This window comes from Diorhabda carinulata, chromosome 6 (genome assembly GCF_026250575.1).
Source record: "Diorhabda carinulata isolate Delta chromosome 6, icDioCari1.1, whole genome shotgun sequence".
Classification (NCBI taxonomy): Eukaryota; Metazoa; Arthropoda; class Insecta; order Coleoptera; family Chrysomelidae; genus Diorhabda; species Diorhabda carinulata.
The window spans coordinates 23,111,344-23,131,768 of NC_079465.1; the positions used below are offsets into that span (position 1 = coordinate 23,111,344).

The 20,425-nt window shown below is 29.1% G+C and overlaps 3 protein-coding genes across 7 annotated transcripts; 2 read left to right on the forward strand and 1 right to left on the reverse strand.

Annotated features, from left to right (window-relative positions):
• Positions 1-395: 395 nt before the first annotated feature.
• On the reverse strand, positions 396-18,647 carry LOC130896025 (putative fatty acyl-CoA reductase CG8306). 4 transcript variants are annotated; one of them, XM_057803756.1, is made up of 10 exons: positions 13,623-14,174; positions 5,284-5,314; positions 4,096-4,297; positions 3,955-4,039; positions 3,478-3,900; positions 3,310-3,393; positions 1,891-1,999; positions 1,593-1,832; positions 1,229-1,492; positions 396-622 (listed from the first exon to the last, which is right to left on the reverse strand). In XM_057803756.1, exons 3-10 carry the CDS (start codon positions 4,279-4,281, stop codon positions 478-480), a joined length of 1,536 nt encoding a protein of 511 aa, XP_057659739.1. In that variant the 5' UTR covers positions 4,282-4,297; positions 5,284-5,314; positions 13,623-14,174; the 3' UTR covers positions 396-477. The 4 variants fall into 4 exon arrangements, with proteins under 4 accessions (XP_057659739.1, XP_057659742.1, XP_057659741.1 ...); XM_057803759.1 differs by lacking the exons at positions 5,284-5,314; positions 13,623-14,174 and adding an exon at positions 18,353-18,647; XM_057803758.1 differs by lacking the exon at positions 5,284-5,314.
• Positions 11,343-13,604, forward strand: LOC130896027 (uncharacterized). The gene is made up of 3 exons (XM_057803763.1): positions 11,343-11,607; positions 12,035-12,223; positions 13,175-13,604. Exons 1-3 carry the CDS (start codon positions 11,506-11,508, stop codon positions 13,322-13,324), a joined length of 441 nt encoding a protein of 146 aa, XP_057659746.1. The 5' UTR covers positions 11,343-11,505; the 3' UTR covers positions 13,325-13,604.
• LOC130896026 (putative fatty acyl-CoA reductase CG5065) lies at positions 14,272-19,213 on the forward strand. 2 transcript variants are annotated; one of them, XM_057803762.1, is made up of 10 exons: positions 14,287-14,395; positions 14,712-14,922; positions 14,984-15,068; positions 15,122-15,544; positions 16,409-16,492; positions 16,651-16,759; positions 17,649-17,760; positions 17,818-17,888; positions 18,713-18,976; positions 19,039-19,213. In XM_057803762.1, the coding sequence occupies exons 2-10, from the start codon at positions 14,737-14,739 to the stop codon at positions 19,163-19,165; spliced, it is 1,461 nt and encodes a 486-aa protein (XP_057659745.1). In that variant the 5' UTR covers positions 14,287-14,395; positions 14,712-14,736; the 3' UTR covers positions 19,166-19,213. The 2 variants fall into 2 exon arrangements, with proteins under 2 accessions (XP_057659744.1, XP_057659745.1); XM_057803761.1 differs by having other exon boundaries at positions 14,272-14,395; positions 17,649-17,888.
• The last annotated feature ends 1,212 nt before the right edge of the window (positions 19,214-20,425 follow it).

Genomic DNA, 20,425 nt, shown 5'->3' on the forward strand with positions numbered 1-20,425 from the left:
TTGTACTCGAAAGTTTTTATTTCGACAGGAAATGATACACGTATAAAAAATTTGCATTGAATAATCATTTTTTCAATAGAAATAATGCATCAATACATTAATTAACCTCAGGTTAATATATTTTAATTCTACACAAAGAATTTTTGCTTCAAGGATTTTTACAGTAAGTAAAAACCCAAATCATGTCCCAATTTAAATTTTTTGAATGTTTCTAGTATCTATAAACAACTCAAATAGCACTCGTATATCAACCCATTGAACCGTATTGTAATTGACATTTATTAAAATAATCTAGAAGTTTTTAATGTCTATTGAATGAAGTTGTTTCGGATGTCATTTTGACATTCATATAATTTTTTTAAAAATGGAGTTGAAGGCTGTAAAGAAACTATAACTCATATTATTAATTCCGTTTATTAAAATTAAAATATAAAAATGAGAAAAACTTATTTCCTGCCATAGCGAATTTCTTTTTATTCACATTGATACCGTGGTTGAAGTATTTTCAAAATAATAATCCAAGATGTTTCTCGATATTCCTAAGAAATTTGTTTTAACAATAAGTAAGCAAATCAATAAGACGGAAAAAAATATTTTTAACGAAATATCTGCGTACCAAAACCTAAAAAATACAATAAATTTTGAAAAATGACTAAATTAGTCCCAGTAGAAAGAAAAACCAAGCTATAAATCCGTTCTAATTTTCTTTTGGGTATGTTAAATTGAATTTAAATAAAAACAAAACGAACCTAAGAGTTTTCTTATACAGATGTTATAGAGACAATGCCCAAACACTCCAGACTTATCACCATATGATTTTCACATCTTTGGATATCTCAAAGAAGTGATTTGAGCTATTCTATTTAACCAAAATGGAATGATGTTTGATTAAAGAGAAAAATAAATTTGGTTTTATACTTGTTTGTATTTAACCTTTTGCAAATATATATAAATCAGTGATTCCCAAAGTTGTTAACGGGAAACTCGACGGGAGTCCAGCGAATGTCACTTGTAACAACTTGCATATTCAATTGCAGTTTTAGAATTTCTGAAAAGTAAAGATCCTGATCCAGATATGATCAGGGGCAGGTAGAATGTCGTGATGAAGATATTCAGACATACGTTCAACATTTGATTGCTTCACTTGATGATTTCAAAATCAGATATTATGTGGTGAACATGGTAATTGTGATATTTAATGTCAAAATAAACAATATATTATACTTACTTTACTAGTCTGTTCAATTCCTTTCGTCCTGTAGGATCGACAGATTCATTTAGAACGTATAAACTTAATCCTGTTATTGATTTAGTTATATAAGAAAAAATTTCATTTTCAGTTAATTCATGTGGATACCAAAAATCACGTTCTTCTTCTTTCAGTTTTTTTTGCATCTCGATCATTTTGTCATTTTTGAATGAATAATTTTTAAGTACAAAATGTTTTAACACATACATAACCATGAAGATTTTTCTTAGAATTCGTACAACCCTAAAAAATAATATTTTCAAAAACGAAAACTATTTCTTATCTTGTGGGTTATTAAAAATAAAATTATTCAACCATGTACTGTTAATAACAAAGTACTCACATCGCTTTTCTGCCTATTAATCTCAATAAAAGATCGAGTGAAAATCCGGGTAAAATGTGAAATAGAATAAACTGGATATAATAGTTGTAAAAACAAGCAGTTAGTTTCAAATCTGGATACCATAGGAGGTTCGGCAACGGTTTCCTGAGACTTATCCCCTGGGCCATTGAAAAAAATTTTCCTTGAGTGGTATTGAAAGTACATTGCGTGATATTATATACCTCAACCTCGTTCTTATTGCTAAAATTCAGTTTTTTATATATTGAAACTGAAATTACTCTCAAATTCCCATACTCACTTTTTCTTGGTATTATTATAAGTAGCTAGAATAATCCCTTTTATTACAATATCTACTGGGACATAGTTAAGAGTGTATTCTCTCTTAGTTAGAGCCACTCGTAGAATACCTTGAATTTGAAAATATAATTTTTGTCATTTATTTTTATTTTACAGTTCTTCAGATCTCTTAAAACTACATCAACCACCACCGTTTAATGCAATGACAACCATAAATAACATCAGTTTCCAATTTTTCTGTATTTTTAATGTCTCTTTTAGATTGAAATTTCTGTTTTGTTAGAAGATTTAAGTAGTTGTCCTTAGTCTAATTATTGATTTTCCATATTCGGATTGTTTAAAAACCATTTTTCACCATCTTCCAGCAGGACAACAAGCTTTTAACATACTTTCAATCCTTTGCTAAAATATCAGTACACTCGTGTGGCACTATTCGACAATTTTTATAAATCGTACCTAATGATGTACAAGGAAGTACCTAGCACAACAAAAAGAACACAAAAATATATTTATTTTTCAATAAAATTTTCTTTTAACTCTGCACTTTTCTCAGCGATGTTCAATAAGTCGATACTTCCTAGTTGGAAAATATTTGACCACAAAGTCATTTTTTCAAGTCTAGTAATAGAAAATAATCTTAGGAAGCTAAAATGGCGAATAAAATGCATGATGTAGCAATTCAAACTTGAATTCATTAAATTTGGTTACTGCAAAAATGGATGTTTGAGCTGGTACATTGTCTTGATAAAACAACAATTCTTAGTCAAATGCGGACCTTTTTTGCTCGATTTTTTCTCTCTAAAGTTCGCTTTTCAACATAGTCAATGAAAATTATCCTAAATAACCTTTCCTGCAGATGGAACGGTCTTGATTGTTCTTTTGATTTATAGTTACGAAACGGTTTTATTTCTGTGAAACATTGTCAAACACTCGATAGAAACATCTTCACGACGCTGTTCTAGCCGTCTATTCCCATCCCTGTCGGCAAATCACTATAAATTAAGTATCTAAAAACGCCAAAAATAGTCAACACCATTAAAAATGTTAAACTTCAAAATGACAATGTCAGATTTGACATATTCAAATCAGTGTTACCATATCTCAAAACTTAAGTAGCAACTCTCGTAGACATAACATTCACCAATCGAAAACGAAATATATATTTTTGTTTCTTCAGATTGAGAATTTATTAAAAAAATTGAGAAAGCTAAATGAATAAGTGAATATTTGACGACATGCTCAAGAAGTATATAAAACATTCTATTAGAGGAATGTTGATGACGTAGTTCAACAGTACCTATTTGGTCATTTTTACATGCCTTGTTTACAATATATTAAGAAGGCGATAGATTATTTATTTTCAATACATGATCGACAATGTATAATAAAAGATTTTTTTTCAAAATTTATCAACTTATACCTTTTCCAGACGCTGTCATTAAAGCTAGAGGACCATTCAAATTGTCGTTCCAACCTGGTATAGGTTCTTCCAAAGTATTAACAACTACAAATCGTAAAAAAAGATTTCGTAAATTGATGTAGTGAGATAAAAAAGCGAAAAAATTAAATAACACGTAAAAAATCTTACCTATCGATGGTCGAGTTATGATGGTTTGCATTTTCCCTTTACACATGTCATTTACGACTTGTTCTCCTAAACCTTTAGCGAAAGTATACGTATTAACATGGGGATAAATATATTTTTCGGTCATTATATGCAATAATTCCTTATCGCAGGTTTCGGCTAGAAGTATAGCGTCTCTCCAATCGCCATACGGAGGATAGAGCCGTTCTTCAAGCTCGTATTGATGTGTATTGGAATAAGCGGTAGAAATATGTACGAAAATAGTCGGATTTTTCAAATCCAAAGCTAATTGTGAAATTTCTCTCGTTCCTCTCACATTTAAAATGATCGAATCTTCCAGGAAATCATCGAAACGAACAGATGCTGCTGAATGATATATTATATTGACATTATCTACCAATAATTGTCTATCCGAATCGCTTAATCCTATAATTAATTTGTTTGTGAATAAATATTTCAAAAAAATATTATTTAACAAACCTAAATTCAATTCTGAAACATCTCCTTTAATCCCTATCACTTTATTAAGGACTTCAGGATTATTTTTTCTGATTAAATCGAATATCTGTAAATGCTAAAAGTTATGAAACTATTTTTTGTTATAAATTTTTTCGATCTTACAGTCGATTCCTTGAGTTTATTTAATCTTTCTTCAATACCACTCCCTTTTTTAGGTCTAAGTAAAACGTAGATTTGCTTTATTCCAGGGCAAGACCTCAATAGTTTTTCTATAAGGACTTTTCCTATAAATCCAGTCGCGCCTGTTACGAAAATTGTTTTTCCTTCAAAAAATTCTACCACGTTCATTTTAACAAAAAATGTACTACAACAAATATTCAAATCAGTTATAAATAATAAATTTTATATACATTTTCTAAATATTAATTTCCCATCTTTGTCAAACACACTTAAATTGTGGAATATACACCTCGTATAAAATAGAATAATATTGGACCACCCATATATATATATATATATATATATATATATATATATATATATATATATATATATATATATTTTCAACTAAAATATAAAGGTTTATATACATAATTTAATGTATTATTGTTATAATATAGAATTTAAATAATGAATAATTACTAATTAATGAAAATTACTATTCGAAAAATATTATTTTTGCATCATTTTTAGGTATGTTGGAAAGATTGCGAAAGTCAAGGTTTTACATTATGTAATATTGGTTGCATAGTTGTTGGGGCTAATCAATATGAACGAAAAAACTATTAAATATTAAATCGGATTTATTTTATACAAATTTCGGAAAATCAATTCGAGTTTTTCAGATTTACATACATTCATTATTCAAGAATCGTATTTAGAGTATTTATATATATATATATATATATATATATATATATATATATATATATATATGCAACTATGCAACCAATATTACATAATGTAAAACCTTGACTTTCGCAATCTTTCCAACATACCTAATAATATTTTTCGAATAGTAATTTTCATTAATTAGTAATTATGCATTATTTAAATTCTATATTATAACAATAATACATTAAATTATGTATATAAACCTTTATATTTTAGTTGAAAAAACCCCAATACAATCAATATAACAAGATAATACGTGATGTTTAATTCTATAATTTATATTGTCTAATCTCTTATATTGTTAATAAATTCAATAAAAAATACTAAATAACTGTTATTAATAAAAAAATTATTAACAATAACGGTGATTAGAGAATATGAAGAGTTATTTTTCTATACGTTTTTCAATCGAATGTGTCTGTCATATAATTTTTATAAAAAAAAAAAATAACTTACTAATAAATTATAGTCGTCTGACGATAAAGCTCTATAAACAATGACAATACAAAATATTAAAATTTTTATTTAAACCTCGCATAAAAAATGATACTATTGAGTAGATATAGAGGATGTCTCTAATTTACAAATAATCGTACAAAAAAAAGTTTAGTCTATCGTATTCAACGTTCTGCAAGCTGTTTGAAACCTTGGTATAACCCATAGGTGGGGAACCTGCGGCTTCCGCGAGGTTCTTGTGCGGCCCTTTGCCACCTAGTACAAAATGGTAGAGTTCGTTTCAAACAACTATTGCACATCAACGCCATGACTGTTGCGCGAAAAATCCCGCCAGACAGTCCTATTGTAACATGACGTCAGAATACTAGTCTGAAACGGATCCTATCACGCATGAGTGAGGATCTGGCCCACAGACCATCCGTTTCAGACTCGGTCACTCGATGTTAATTTTTTAAACAGTTTTTAGCGCCCCCAAGTTGCAATAAGAATGAACTAAACGAAAAAAAAGCCGGCTTATGTGTGTGTTTTTTCTTTTTTCTTTTTTTATTTAGAAGGAATATTGGGAATTAAGAAATTGTAGAATTTTTAGGTAAGTAATAAATTATTTATTCGAAGATTTCAGAATTTCAAAAATCAATTATGGTTTTTTCAGAGTATTGCCGAAATGTGCCGAAATGTTGGTTTTATATCCAAATAAATAATTTTTCACTTTACTGAAAATTCCACAATGTTTATATAATTTACATATAGAACGAATAATGTTCTGTATAATATTTATTTGAAAATAAATTAAAGTTACAAAATACTATTTACAAAATTTGTCATACAGAGCAGCCACATACTAGCAGACGATATGTTTAAATCGATATTGATTGGTTGCATCATCGATTACACAGAGCAATTCATCATAAATTAGCGCTAGCAGCGCCAACTACTTTGTCTAAGAAGTGAACAAAACTCGGTTTCAGATCTCCCATTTGAGTGTCACACCCAGTGTTGCCACAATTTAAAAGCTGAATGTAAAAATTGAACTAGAAAATGTACTAGATTGTACCAACTTCAAATAAATTTCATAAAATTATAGAAAGATGTATAAACCTAGGTTTAAATTAAATTTTTTTTTCCAAAAATGTTATAGACTGTGTCAATTATTATTTTAAGGATGAAAAATTTATATAAAGTTTACCGATAAAATTAGCAATGCAGTACAAAAATCTCACGATCTAAATATAAATCAACTTGGCTCTGTTTTCTAATTATTGTTACAATCTAGTACAATTTCTAGTTTATTTTATTAAACGAAAATATAAAATAACTTTATATTTGCGAACGCAGCGAAAATGTATTAGAAAAATGGGAAAATGTACTAGCGTATAAAATACACTAAAATGTACTAAAATTGTACTAGCTCTGGCAACACTGGTCACACCTTACTTTGGCTTCTCTGACTCTCATCTCTCAACGCTTCCCTGTTGCGATCTTCAGCAAACTGTAGTTAACAGTGCGTGCTTACAACAGTTACACGGTTTTATTGTATTTTTAGAAAGTATAAACTTTGTTAAAGATATTATTCGATATTCGTTTTTTTATCCATCATGTCAAATAGTAAGAGAAGAAAATTAGGTGATGAAAACAGAACATTTAATGTAGAATGGGAGTTAGATTTTTTCTTTACTGTTGAGAAATATTAAATGATGTGTTTGTTGTACAATACAGTTTTAAATACTTAAAAAAAAGCGAATGCAAATAAACACTACTTGACTCATAAAGAACATAAATATTTCGCTTTAGAAGGTGAATCACGAAAAGCTGCACTTCAAAAATTGAAAAATGAGAAGCATCATCAACAGGCATCTTTTAGTGTCTTTGTAAATCAAAATTCCGCTGCAGTTGCTGTTACGTATAAAATAACAGATATACTTGGAAAAAAGGGTAAACCATTTAGTGACATTGTTGAAGCAATGAGTATGTTAGATCCAAGAAATGTCGACAACTACAAACAATTACCTCTTTCAAGAAGAACTGTAACAGATCGACAGCACGAATTAGCGCAAAATGTAACAGAGCAACTTCATACAATTACCTATACAAAATGAAGATGTTTATTTTTCAATTGCTTTAGATGAAAGCACTGATAAAACAGATACGGCCCAAGTTTTATATTTTATTCGTGCTATAACTAAAGATTTTCAATGTTACGAATAACTACTTGCGTTGGATATACTAACTGGAAGAATTCGCGGAGCCGATATTTTCGAAAACTTCAAAGAAGTATGTAATAAATTACAATTGAATGTCAGTAATTTAGTCAGTGTCTGCACCGATGGCGCACCTTCCATGAGAGGCAAAAAAGAAGGATTTGTTGCTTTGTTAAAAAAGGAAAACTTAAACTTGAAAAAATTGATACCATTCCACTGCATTTTGCATCAGCAAAATCTACCATTTTGCAAGACACTCTGGATAGAACCATTGCCATTGTCATGCTCTCTTTAAATGAGGAAACGTATAGTGTTGACCTACCATACTACTGCAAGGTTCGCTGGCTATCAACAGGTCAGGTTTTGATAAAAGTTTTGTCTTTGCGACGACAAATTTTAAACTTTTATCAAGAACAATTAAAACAATGTAATCTATCAGAAGTATTTCTCATTTTTGTCTGATATGATGACAAAACAAAACAATTTAAATATTTACTTGCAAGGTAAAACGGGGTATATTTATGAAATGTGGCAAAATATCCAAGCGTTTAGAAAAAAATTATCATTTTTGAAAACATTGCTTTGTCGATCGGAAATATCTGCACAACACTTCCCGGAGCTAGCTAAAATGTTAAATAAGCACAACTGTGAAAATAAAATATTCTATGAATATGTAGGTGTCTTGGATTGCTTAATAGAAGAGTATACTAACGAGCACACTCCTGCTATGAAACTGACATTTGAACCACACTCAAAAGGATATATCCGAGGCTCCTGTAGAACTACAAATGGAGTTAATTGATTTAGGGGAAGATAGTATCATCAAATCCCTTTTTTAACGCTAAAAAGGATCCCCATAGAAATCTGGAAAAATGCTGTTGAATATCCATGCCTTCGAGAACGTGCTCGCCGTTTACTTTCCTGCTTCGGAAGTACCTCTACTGTTGCGCGACAACATTTTCTCTCGTGTCAAAAATAAAAACATATTTAAGAACGCAAATTACAGATGCACATTTGAAGGATCAATTAAAGCTGTGTGTTACGAAGATTGATCCAAATATACAATTACTGTCAAACAAAAAACAAAGCCGAATAAGTCACTAACTTAGTGAATAAAAAAATATTTTTTATTGTATTCTTTTACAATTTTTTTATATTATTTCATATGTATATTATATTTAAAATTTTGTAGTATTATATTTTTTCTATATAATGCAATAAATTGTTGAATCTACAGAAAAACTATAATAATTTCACAAAAGTCGCTTTCTTAGGTCAATCAGCTTATGCGGCCTCTCTTATTGCTGCCTAATTTAAATGTGGGCTCTAATGGTAAAAAGGTTCCCCACCTCTGGTATAACCATTTAAAACATTCATAATACAAACAAGAACATACAGGCGAATAAGCAATGGAAAAAAATAAAGTCAAAAATTAACTTAGTAAAGTAGTGATAGTAAAGACATGGAGAATGTTATGTATGTTTCTAAACCGTGAGCAATGAGTGTTTGAGACGAGCTGAGACCAGTGCCGGATTAACCTAGGGGCTTGGGGGGGCTATAGCCCCGGGCCCCATCATTTGGACATCATTCTGTTTTTTTTTGATGTGTTGATACCACAAATCTAATGAATTGATATTATTTTGTGAATTTTTCCGGGTTTCCGAATTCCTTAAGGGGGCTCCGTCATTATTTTAGCCCCGGGCCTTATAAATCTTAATCCGGCCCTGGCTGAGACTGAGGAAAAGAGCGCATCCATATTAACGCTGAGATTTGTACACAACAACTAATGTTATCAAATCTCGTATTTAGATTGAAATGGAAAAAGATACATTTGATACTAGAAACAATTTTTTGAGATAATGAATTTGTGACATCCTTTAACATGAAATATTTAATCCTTTTTACATTTTATTTAATCATGGAATAATTCATTGCTTAATTGATTTGCATAGAAACAATAAATTCTTTTGAATATACCGTGACAAAGTATATCCGTGTTAATCGAAAGAAAAGGACACACAATATCTATACAGTATGCGGTATACAGGGGCGTTTCCTAAATAATTCAAAATTTTTTAGTGGGTACATCGTCACTCCATTTTACGATGATGGTCCCGGAAGTACTTAGCGTAATTGCTTGTAAAATACCACTAAATTAGTAAGTACACGATCTATACATCATCAGTTTCAGGTTTGAACACGCCACGTTGTTCAATACTTGTTTGGCAGCTATAAATATCTCTACTATGCAGCCAACAGCTATGCAACCAACACTATAATCATCTAAACATAAAATTGAAATGAGAAATTGGTTTTGGAAATTAAAGAAACGACTCTATTTCCTTATTAGTTGAGTATCTCGATAATAATTCGTGACCAGTCTTTCGACAACGTAATATTTTGTTAATTAAATCAATTTAGTCCTCAATTATAATTGAAATTATTCATATCATGAATAATTATGAGAATGCATATCAAAGTCATTCTTTGAGGTTGTTATTTCACTATTTATATCAATTTTAGATAAATTGCGTACGATATTAATGATTAATTTTCGTTATCTCGACTATACAACCTACAGCTATGCAACCAACACTACAATCATCTAGACTAGCGCCAACATTTATGCAAGCAGTATTACTTTCTAAAATATTAAGAAAAATCAAATGAGAAATTGGTTTTGGAAATTAAAGAAACGACTCTATTTCCTTATTAGTTGAGTATCTCGATAATAATTCGTGACCAGTCTTTCGACAACGTAATATTTTGTTAATTAAATCAATTTAGTCCTCAATTATAATTGAAATTATTCATACCATGAATAATTATGAGAATGCATATCAAAGTCATTCTTTCAGGTTGTTATTTTACTATTTATATCAATTTTAGGTAAATTTCGTACGATATTAATGATTAATTTTCGTTATCTCGACTATACAACCTACAGCTATGCAACCAACACTACAATCGTCTAGGCTAGCGCCAACATTTATGCAAGCGGTATTACATTGTTGAAAAATCAAGACTTGAATAAAAATTAGTTTGTTTTAAGATAAAAAAAAAACCATTTTATTATTAGTAGAATATAAAAATAAATTTTCAGTAAGACAACAAGCCATCAAGTTTTATATTATTAAATTAATTAGTTTAGTAATTATTCATGTTTGGAATTTTGTATTAGAAGAATATATACGACAAAAATATATTTCTACTACTCTTTTCAGATATTATTCCACTATTTCAATAAATCTTAGGTATTACTCATACAATATTTAATTATTGAATTACCAATCATCTTCGTTAGCATCAACAACTATGCAACCAACATCACAAAGAGTGGATTGTTACGTTTATCCTTTTCGAATTAAACTTTTGGAGACCAAATTCGGTCTGGGACTACAAAGATATAAAAATAACTTGTTTAAAATTATAGAATATGGAAAGTAGTATCTAAATTAAATTTTCTTTCTACATATTTGATACACCTACTATAGCTAGCGTCAATAGATATGCAACCAATATTACAAAGAAAAATTATTATAGAAGGAAAACTCGTTTAATCATAAATTCAACAATAAAATAACTTCACAATACTTGTGTACATGAATGAATTTACCATTTTATTATCCAAAAAATTTAATTATTCTCACTTTAATTTTAGTATGAATACTTTTTATAAACAAATACATATTTTACTATTCAGAATATTTTCATTGAGGTATATTTACATTGTGGAAATATTTTTATGAATTATGATCATATCTGGTGTGATGGGAAATGATTACACCTATTTATCAGCCTCTTCTGTAAATATTGTAGTTAGAAATGAACGTGACGCATCAATTTTATATATTCGCCGACCTTCTGTTCCACAATATTGACTAAATAAAATCATTAATTGATCATTTGCTACGGATTTATTAACTTTACATCTCTATTACCTCCACGATCGAATATTTGGAATTTTGATGTTAGTTTTAAACAGTTATACGAACCGACATGTGTGATTTTTAAAGATGCCATAATGGCCATCGTCGAGGACGTAGAAAAAAACGTTAAAAACAAAAATCGTAAAAAAGATAAAGTTATTGAAGTGCCGGTGACAGAATCAGATGATTTGTTAAGGGTAAGTTAACTAAAAAAAACACGATACCACCAATTACAACGAATACAATCTTTCTATCGATGCTTGTATTGTTAGAAACATTCTTGGTATCAATTTAAAGTAAAAGCGGACACTCTTTTTCCGTTTTTTCCTCAACCTCGACGTCCTTTCGTGCTTGATGTTATTTTTTCACAGTACGTCACGTTTCAACTCAATCTTCTTTTATTACGAATTAATCTTTGAGAAAAAGACTTTACAACAACTCTTTTTTGTTCAAAAACCTCGAAATATTTTGAAAAGTCGATCAATTAAAGCACAACATCTCTTATTCTAAGTTTTTTGAGTGATTCTTTTGTCTGCAAAACGATGACTCATAACTATCAATATTCAAAGCGTTATAGCGATTCCACACTGTATATTTCCAATGAAATACTCGATTTAATTACAGGAAGAAAGACGCAGTACCGGAAGGGCTTTAGCTACTGGAATAATTATATTTTTGGTAGGTTTAGGTGTATACCACGCCGTGGTTTATGGTTCTTCAAGATTATCTGCCCTCGTTGGCGGATTTATTATAATGTTTTTATACGTAGTATCGTTACTTTACGCCTCTCATAGAAAAAAGAAACTTTTAAGGGTAAGTTGAGGGTTATTTTTTATATCAGTAGATTACTCGCGATTCCCAGTGGTTGCCACACCCTGTATTATAAATTTTAGTTAGTTAATTATAGAAAACTATAAAAATTTGTGATGCTGGACATACCAGACATCAAACAGTTTATTAATAGTTGAAAATATTTTTCGTGTATCGTTGGACGTTTTGTTTATTTTATTAACGGAAATAAGATGTGAACATCAACCCCGTAGAAGTTGGGAAATAAATAATTTTCAGAGTTACTTTCTAGAAATAATATTTTCCGTATACTATGAAAACTTTATTTATTATTATTATCGGCGTTTTCTCAAAGAAAAGATGAAACTTTTTACTAAAACGCAAAAGTTTCTACTTAACAAATATTTATAATTTATTTTCTATCAAAATCGCTTCTTCGGCTGTAGAAAAATGTTTTCCTCGTAATTTAATAACAATAAGAATATTATTGGGTACCAAAAATGTACGACGGACTGGCCTTGCGATTTATTTATGGTCATCACAAAGTCCAGACGAACCGGAAATTGTGAACGTTTAAAATCGAATGCCTCAATGACACTATTCATCATCTTTTTCACAGCCAATGATGGCAACTGATTATTATTTTAACTACAAATTGCGAGGTGGTAAAACAGACAATTCCAGAGCATTTAAAACTTTGTATATATACATATAATATTACGGTAGCGTTCAAAAATTTAATTCGTGACAAAACATCGATGAAAACGGAATTGTTTTCATTTAATTCCGAGCATTTTCGTATTTAATCAACTTTTAAACGTTTTCTTGTACTTCCATTAATAATTCAAGACCAAAATAAGCCAAATCGGTTTAGCCGTTGTCGAGACATATTCCTATAAACGTTTTATTGATTTTCAATTAAAATTTTCAGTTTTATTATTATTTGGAACGTTGAGTTTTCGTCGTTTGTTTCAGTCTAATGAGGCGGCTCTAGAACAAGAATTGAAGGAGGTTATTGTGAAAGCCTCATCAAAATCTGAACAACACTTATCAGAAGAAGGGAATCGAGAAATGACTCCAACAAACGATCGACCAATATTCATTAGAACGTATTCAGTTGCATAAAAATATCAGATTTATATTTGATATCTAATATCAATTTTTTTTTTCGTTCAATTGAATGTAAAATTCATATTTTTTTTATAGAACATGATATATGATGATTTTTTCTTCTTATACTATTGTTAGAAATGTAAATAATCCATTTTTACATAATATAAAAGTTTCTTTTTTAATTTGTAAATTTGAAAATATCTTTATATTGTTTATATAAATTTATTTGTTGTTGTATTAGATTGTTATTTAATAAAAATAGTTTTTATTTTAAATAAAACCGCCGGATATTGAACAAACAAGTTCTTACCTTCAACCGGCCACGTAAATGACGCCTACGATTGTTGATAATAATTGTTTTGGAAGCACACATCACTGAGCTGGAGCAGCGGATTGGTAACCCCAAACCCGCTGTATTGAATAATGGAGGCATCTGGTACACAGATGTCTCCAGGAGGAATGGCTTGGTAGGACACCCCAAAATATTTTTTGCTTGAAGAAAAACAAGTTTAAAAGTGGTTCAGTGCTCAACAGCTTCGAATCTTAAGGTTATCTCGATCTCTAACCAGGATTTTCATCACGATGTTCCTCGCAAAGATTGTTAAGAGGCTCAAAGCTCCATCGAATAATAAGTTATCTTCAAAAGCCGTAAAACTGCACCCGTTTCACGGAAGAACAGCAGCTGGATTTATTTGACGCGCTGATTTGAGTTTCTATTTGGTAAACGAAGCGATTTTCCTTTTTCATTTGGTTACGAATCGTATTTTAATATGTCAAAAAGTTCGAAAAGTCGAAATATCTGTGAACAACGTGATAAGCATTTGAATGAAAATTAATTCCAAAATTCTTTTACAAAATTAGCTGCGTCAAAAATTGATACTTTGCACTATTTATCCAATTGTTCGTAATTTTTCTCTGTTTCAAAGGTCAAGTAACATTATTAATGTCAAAGGTTTCTTATTTTCTTTTTTATCTATGATCCAAAACGAAAGTAATGTGTGTTTGAATTTCTACCTGATTTCATTACTTTTCCGAGTTGGTGGTTAACGAGTTGTGGATACATTTCTAGAAACGTCTCAAGAGGTATTAAAAATAAAAACAATTATTCTGACGGTTAATATAGAGTTCGACAAATTATTTCGATATCGAGTGCCATTTAAGTAAAATTTAATGTACCCTAAATTTGTCAATTTTTTCTCTATTACAAATTCATTTTTTTCTTTCGTTTTTATTTTGATTTTTTCATAAAATCAATCATTTTGTTAGATCTATATCGTATGCATGAATTTTGAGAATAATAATTTCAAATTTTGGTTAGAATATCATTAGAAATTTCATTTATTTCGAGTCGGATATTTACAACTTTTTATTTGGGGTAGAAAATCGATTTTTATTTTAGTTTCATCGCGAAGTATTTCCAAAAAATGAGTGTAGCGAAATTTTTCGAAGGGAAAAATATTTTTATAACAGGCGGTACTGGATTTATGGGAAAAATTTTGATTGAAAAATTATTGAGATCTTGTCCGGGAATCGGGAAAATTTACGTTTTACTCAGATCCAAAAGAGGTCGAAACGTTGAGGAAAGGTTAAAACAACTTTTAGATGGCGAGGTAAGTAATAAGAATCGATTTATTAATCGCATACGGGGCGAACAAGTTTTAAATCTTACAGGTATTTGATAAAATAAGGGAAAATAATCCTGATGCACTTGATAAAATAATAGGCATCGAAGGAAATGTAGCAGAACTAAATTTAGGTTCGTTTCTTATTGGGAAAAACATTCTCTTATTAACATCTTGTTTACTTTAGGATTAAGCGATTCGGATAGACAATTATTGGTAGATAATGTCAATATAATATATCATTCAGCAGCTTCCGTTCGTTTCGATGATTTCCTGGACGAATCCATACTGATGAACATCAGAGGAACAAGAGAAATCGCACAATTAGCTTTAGATTTGAAGAATCCGACTATTTTGGTGCACGTTTCTACAGCTTACTGTAACGGGGATCGTTATGAAGTTGATGAAAAATTATACCCACCGCATGGCGATTGGAGAGACGCAATACTTTTAGCCGAAACCTGCGATAAGGAATTATTACATATAATGACCGAAAAATATATTTATCCCCATGTTAATACGTATACTTTCGCTAAAGGTTTAGGAGAACAAGTCGTAAATGACATGTGTAAAGGGAAAATAAAAGCCATCATAACTCGACCATCAATAGGTGAGTTCTTCATCCAATAATTGTCGAATATTTGACTTTTCATTGCATTTTTCATCATATTATACTAATTCACAATATAAAGTAAGGTGAATTCCCTCGACCCAAACCATGTTCGAAAATGTCACTATGATTTTTTTCATTTTTTGAATCACATCATCATAACTTTGTATACACACAAATTTTCTGTATTTCGATGTAAATTCAAAATTCAATCTAAGGCGATTACGTTCATCTAGCCTAACAGATCATTTCATTTCATTTATTTCAACGAAAACATCTTCTCTACAATAATTGAGAATTCTTGAATTCAATAAACTCAGAATTTTGAAAAGAAAAAACGTTTAAAAAAAGTTTGGTTTTCTCTGTAATATTTTTGACGAAAAATGATCATTTATCAATCGAGTTGAGATACATGAGATACATATGTCTCAAATTCAAATTATTACTTTAAATCCACTATTCGTCTCCAAATTTGTCAAATACTCTTCTTACAATTTTGAAAAATGCTCAAGCTTTGACTCATGATTTTTATGTTCTTTAGCCCAATTTTAATTTTAGTTTGACGCTTTAATTGCCACCCTCACAAAAAAGGCGTTTTTTTAAATATCCTTTTCACTGTAGAAATACTCAAGATTCATTAATCTGAGCTGCTATCTTTGGCACCTTGAATCGTTGATCACGTTTACAAATTTCACAAAAAGATGTCTTGGTCCAAAACACATCACGTTCTTTCATCTCACGGGGCTAATTAAAACTAAATTACCGTCATATACACCGAAAAAATAATTCACAATTTGATAATAATAAAAAAGTTTCCCGATAAAAAAATTATGAGTTTTCTTGTTCATATATTATGGATTTTAGTGATAAACGCTTTGGATGAACCAATTGCGGGATGGAATGACAACTTAAATGGTCCCATGAGTTTAATGTTAGCTGCTGCGAAAGGTAAATTATTCTTTGAATAAAATGAATTGATTATTTCATAATTTTCAAGTTGTTTTGTTCTTCGTTCGTGTTTAATAATTATAGAAATAATCATTATACTATTAATATTATTTTTACTTTGTGCTATTTGGTTAAAAATCGTTTTTCTAAAATCACAGGATTATTACGGACATCTTTAAGTAAACCAGATCTTAAATTGAACTATATACCTGTAGATTTGGTGATAAAAGCAATCATCTTGGCCACATATGATAATTATACTGAATCGTAAGTTTATATATAAATTTCCTTAATTACTTATTACTTATATCTTTTGATATGTTTATGTTTTTAGGTCTCTTTGTTTTTTTATAGATAGATGAAAATTTGACGTTTCGACTTCTTTTCGTCTTTACCAAAATATCAAAAATCAAAATAAAAGAAGTGGAAACGACAAATTTTCATTTTTCTTTAAATAATTATGAAAAAACCAATTTTAAATCAGAAGAGATCTAAAATGAAGAACATTTAGAAGCGTATATATTTATATTAATATTTTTCGAATCTACGCGAACTAAACAATAAATAAATGTGAACTGTTTGTTGCCTATATAGTAGGTATGTTTACCAGCACCAAATAATAAACAAGGCCTTTAAAGACAGGCCATAAAAGAAAAGCGTATTACAAGGAAGGAGATATGGAGAGAAAAATGATTTTATTGTCAAAAAATTATCAAAATTTGTAGACAAAAGCGTGTAAAAACTAAATAAAGATCAAACTAATAAAATAAAATTTTAATATACAGAAGAAAACAACAATGAGTAACAAAATTATAGATAATAATTAGTATATAAGTCCAAAGCAAAAGTGATTGGCTAGGTTAGGTTAGGTAGAATTGATTACAAACGAAATTGTTTTAACGAACAACGAGTAAAGTTTAAATAAGGTCAACATAATTTGGAATAATAAGTACAATTGTTTATAGATAAATTTTAATACATTAGCATTGACAAAAATATTCTATCTATTTTTTGACTGAGAACTAGCCCAGATGAATATAGTACGGGCGATTCCTACAGCTCTGCCAAATATGGTGGGATTTTTATTTAGTGTTAGTTCGTATGGATTTGAAACTTAACAAATTTGATAAAATTCTTATGTATTTTTTATATTTAGCAACTGCAATGAAGTCGAAGTTTATAATATCACCCAGCCTATTATAAATCTAACCCAAGAACCTTTTAGTACATTAGCAAGGAGTATTGTTATAGATTTACCGGTACCAAATGTATTGTGGTATCCGAGATTTTCATTGACTTCTAGTTATTATAATTATTATTTACAGTCGATATTCTATCAAATGTTGCCAGCCATGTTTTTCGATATTGTTTTGAAATTGATGGGGAAAAAAACAATGTAAGTAATCGGTTTAAGATTGATTTTGGGATACAGGAGCAGATCCAGAGATATGGCTCGAACAGCCAATAATTATAAAAACAATATCAATATTAGTTTAAGCTGAAGTTGATTCTTTGATTTTTTTATTTCTTTTTCGTTGGCAATTGGCCCTTCCTGGATCCGACCCTGGTGGGATATTCAATAATAAGTATGTAACATGTTTTATGCAATTAAGACGTGGTTATTCTAAAAATTATCATTTTTTACGTCCATTACCAATGACAAAAAACAAACTATTAAATTATTTTGAAATAATATTTAATTAAAAATTATCTTTCGAAATAGTTCATTATTGAAGGCTTATAATTATAAATGTAAACAAATGAAAATGATTTTTTCGAGGTTATGTTATGGTATAAAGTTGAATGTTTTTATGTTTTATTAAGTGTATATGAAATAATTTTAGATAATCGTTTACTAACCTTAAGCCTCTTAATTCTATGAATTAATTATTCCAATATTTATTTTACTAACTTGTTCTAATACCGTAGTCTTTTCGACTATTTTACGTCGCGCCGCTCGATCTACGGATTAAATCGCACACTAGTCCTTGGAGAGGACCGTAACATGAATTTTAACTTTATAAAAATATCGCTGTACACGAAATTTTATTTTTCTTTATGAATTTTTTTGTCGTTATGAAAAACATTTACATACGAGTTTTTCGTTAATAAATCATTTGCAATGGTTAGAGAAAGTTGGAAAAAATGTTTAGAGTTCGATATCAAAATATTAATTATTATATTGGGAATTTTGTTGTTGAGGTCTATTTTTTATTTCAGGGTGATCAAAATACAAAGAAAATTATATATAAGTACTGTTATACTAATGCCTTTCACAATACAAAATTTCACATTTAAAAATGACAAAATGATTAATATACTAAAAAAATTGAGGAAAACAAACCCAGATTTTGATTTTCGGATCAAATTGTCTCATGAAGAATTATGTAAATTTTTAATTGATATGAAAAATGGAACTGTCAAATACACTATGAAAGAAAGTATGGATCCTACAGGTCAGACGGAAAAGAAGCATTTGCAAAGGTAAGAATAAGAAAAATATTGTCGATTAAGAAGCTGATTAGAAATTTTAAATTTGATTTCAGATTAAAAATATTTGATATAATATTGAAAATTATATTGGTTTGTTTATCGTGTTGGTTGCTACTTTTCAAATTTAATACAATAGAATGGAGCCTGAATCAAGTCTATAATTATTTTCAAAAATTGTAAAATTATTATAAATTATTTTTTTTGTGATGTAATATAAATTTAAAATGATTCATTTTGTATTATTGAAAATAATCATAAAATCCAATTAGTAAATATGGCTGTAGATAACGAAATCATTTGTCGAATAATAGATTTTCAACACTTTTTATCAATTTTATGAAAATTTATTCAAAATTTTCATTAAAACTCGTATAACCTTCAAGTTAATAATGTAATTTGATTTATGCAACATTTGGAAATCGGAATAAATTGATACAGACAATTGAATGACGTAGGGAATGATTATTTGGAAACATCAATTTCTGACGCCACAAATTTTGAAAACGAAATATCACGAATAGAAAAAACAAACATCCATCTAATTGAAATACTAATGCAATTTTGAAAATAGTAGATAATATAATTGAGTTGATTTTTACATAAAGATTCTATTTTTTGAATCATTTTTTTTTAACAAAAATGTACCTGCTCAAATTTTCGATCATACCTCGTATACAACTCAAAAAAATTTGTATAATATTAATGAAGAATTAAATGAATACAGTATCGCCCTGTATGTACTTATTTATTCGCACCCGTATTTATTTTCAATTTAAGTTCAACTTGTTCCTTTTTGGTCACCCATCTCGACTTCTATATATTTATATATAATAGAAAAACTTTAATTTCAATTTTTCAAATTTCATTTTTTTTTATTGAATAAGTATAGGATCACTCTGTATGTACTTCTAGAACACCGCCATTACTTTCCTGTTATGTGCAATATAACTTGTCACGCATGTTTTTTTTTTTGTTACAAGATATTTCATACTATAAAACTGAAAATTATAATAGAAAATTCGTCTTTTTGTATTCGGAAATATGAATAAAACGAACAGCGAAAAATTTTATATATTTATACATCCAAAATAACTTTTATTTCGCTCACAATTTCAATTTTTAAATTAAATAAGTATTGGATCACTCTGCCATTATTTTCCTGTCATGTGCAATAGAACTTGTCACCCAATTTGAATTTTGTTACAAGATATTTTATAATATAAAACTAAAAAATATAATAGATAAAATTGTCTATAATTCTGTATAATTATATATAAAAAAAACTATTAATTAGTTCATAATTTCGATTAAAATTTTTAAATATTTACCGCCATATTGGGAGTCATCCAGACGTTTTACGGCGGTTGCCATGGTAATCGAGTAAAAGACTAGCATTTTCAAGAGAAAGATTAAGTAGACTAAGCATGGTGGTCGTATTTG

Coding starts and splice junctions, on each gene's coding strand:
- LOC130896025 (XM_057803759.1), bottom strand. CDS start 4,281: ATGAACGTGGTAGAATTTTTTGAAGGAAAAACAATTTTCGTAACAGGC. Junction 3,901..3,954: donor TGTTTCAGAATTGAATTTAG/GTTTGTTAAATA, acceptor AATTAATTATAG/GATTAAGCGATTCGGATAGA. Junction 2,000..3,309: donor AATGACAGCGTCTGGAAAAG/GTATAAGTTGAT, acceptor TTCAAATTCAAG/GTATTCTACGAGTGGCTCTA.
- LOC130896027 (XM_057803763.1), top strand. CDS start 11,506: ATGGCCATCGTCGAGGACGTAGAAAAAAACGTTAAAAACAAAAATCGT. Junction 11,608..12,034: donor AATCAGATGATTTGTTAAGG/GTAAGTTAACTA, acceptor ATTTAATTACAG/GAAGAAAGACGCAGTACCGG. Junction 12,224..13,174: donor GAAAAAAGAAACTTTTAAGG/GTAAGTTGAGGG, acceptor CGTTTGTTTCAG/TCTAATGAGGCGGCTCTAGA.
- LOC130896026 (XM_057803761.1), top strand. CDS start 14,737: ATGAGTGTAGCGAAATTTTTCGAAGGGAAAAATATTTTTATAACAGGC. Junction 16,760..17,648: donor TATGATAATTATACTGAATC/GTAAGTTTATAT, acceptor TTTTATATTTAG/CAACTGCAATGAAGTCGAAG. Junction 18,977..19,038: donor GAAAAGAAGCATTTGCAAAG/GTAAGAATAAGA, acceptor ATTTGATTTCAG/ATTAAAAATATTTGATATAA.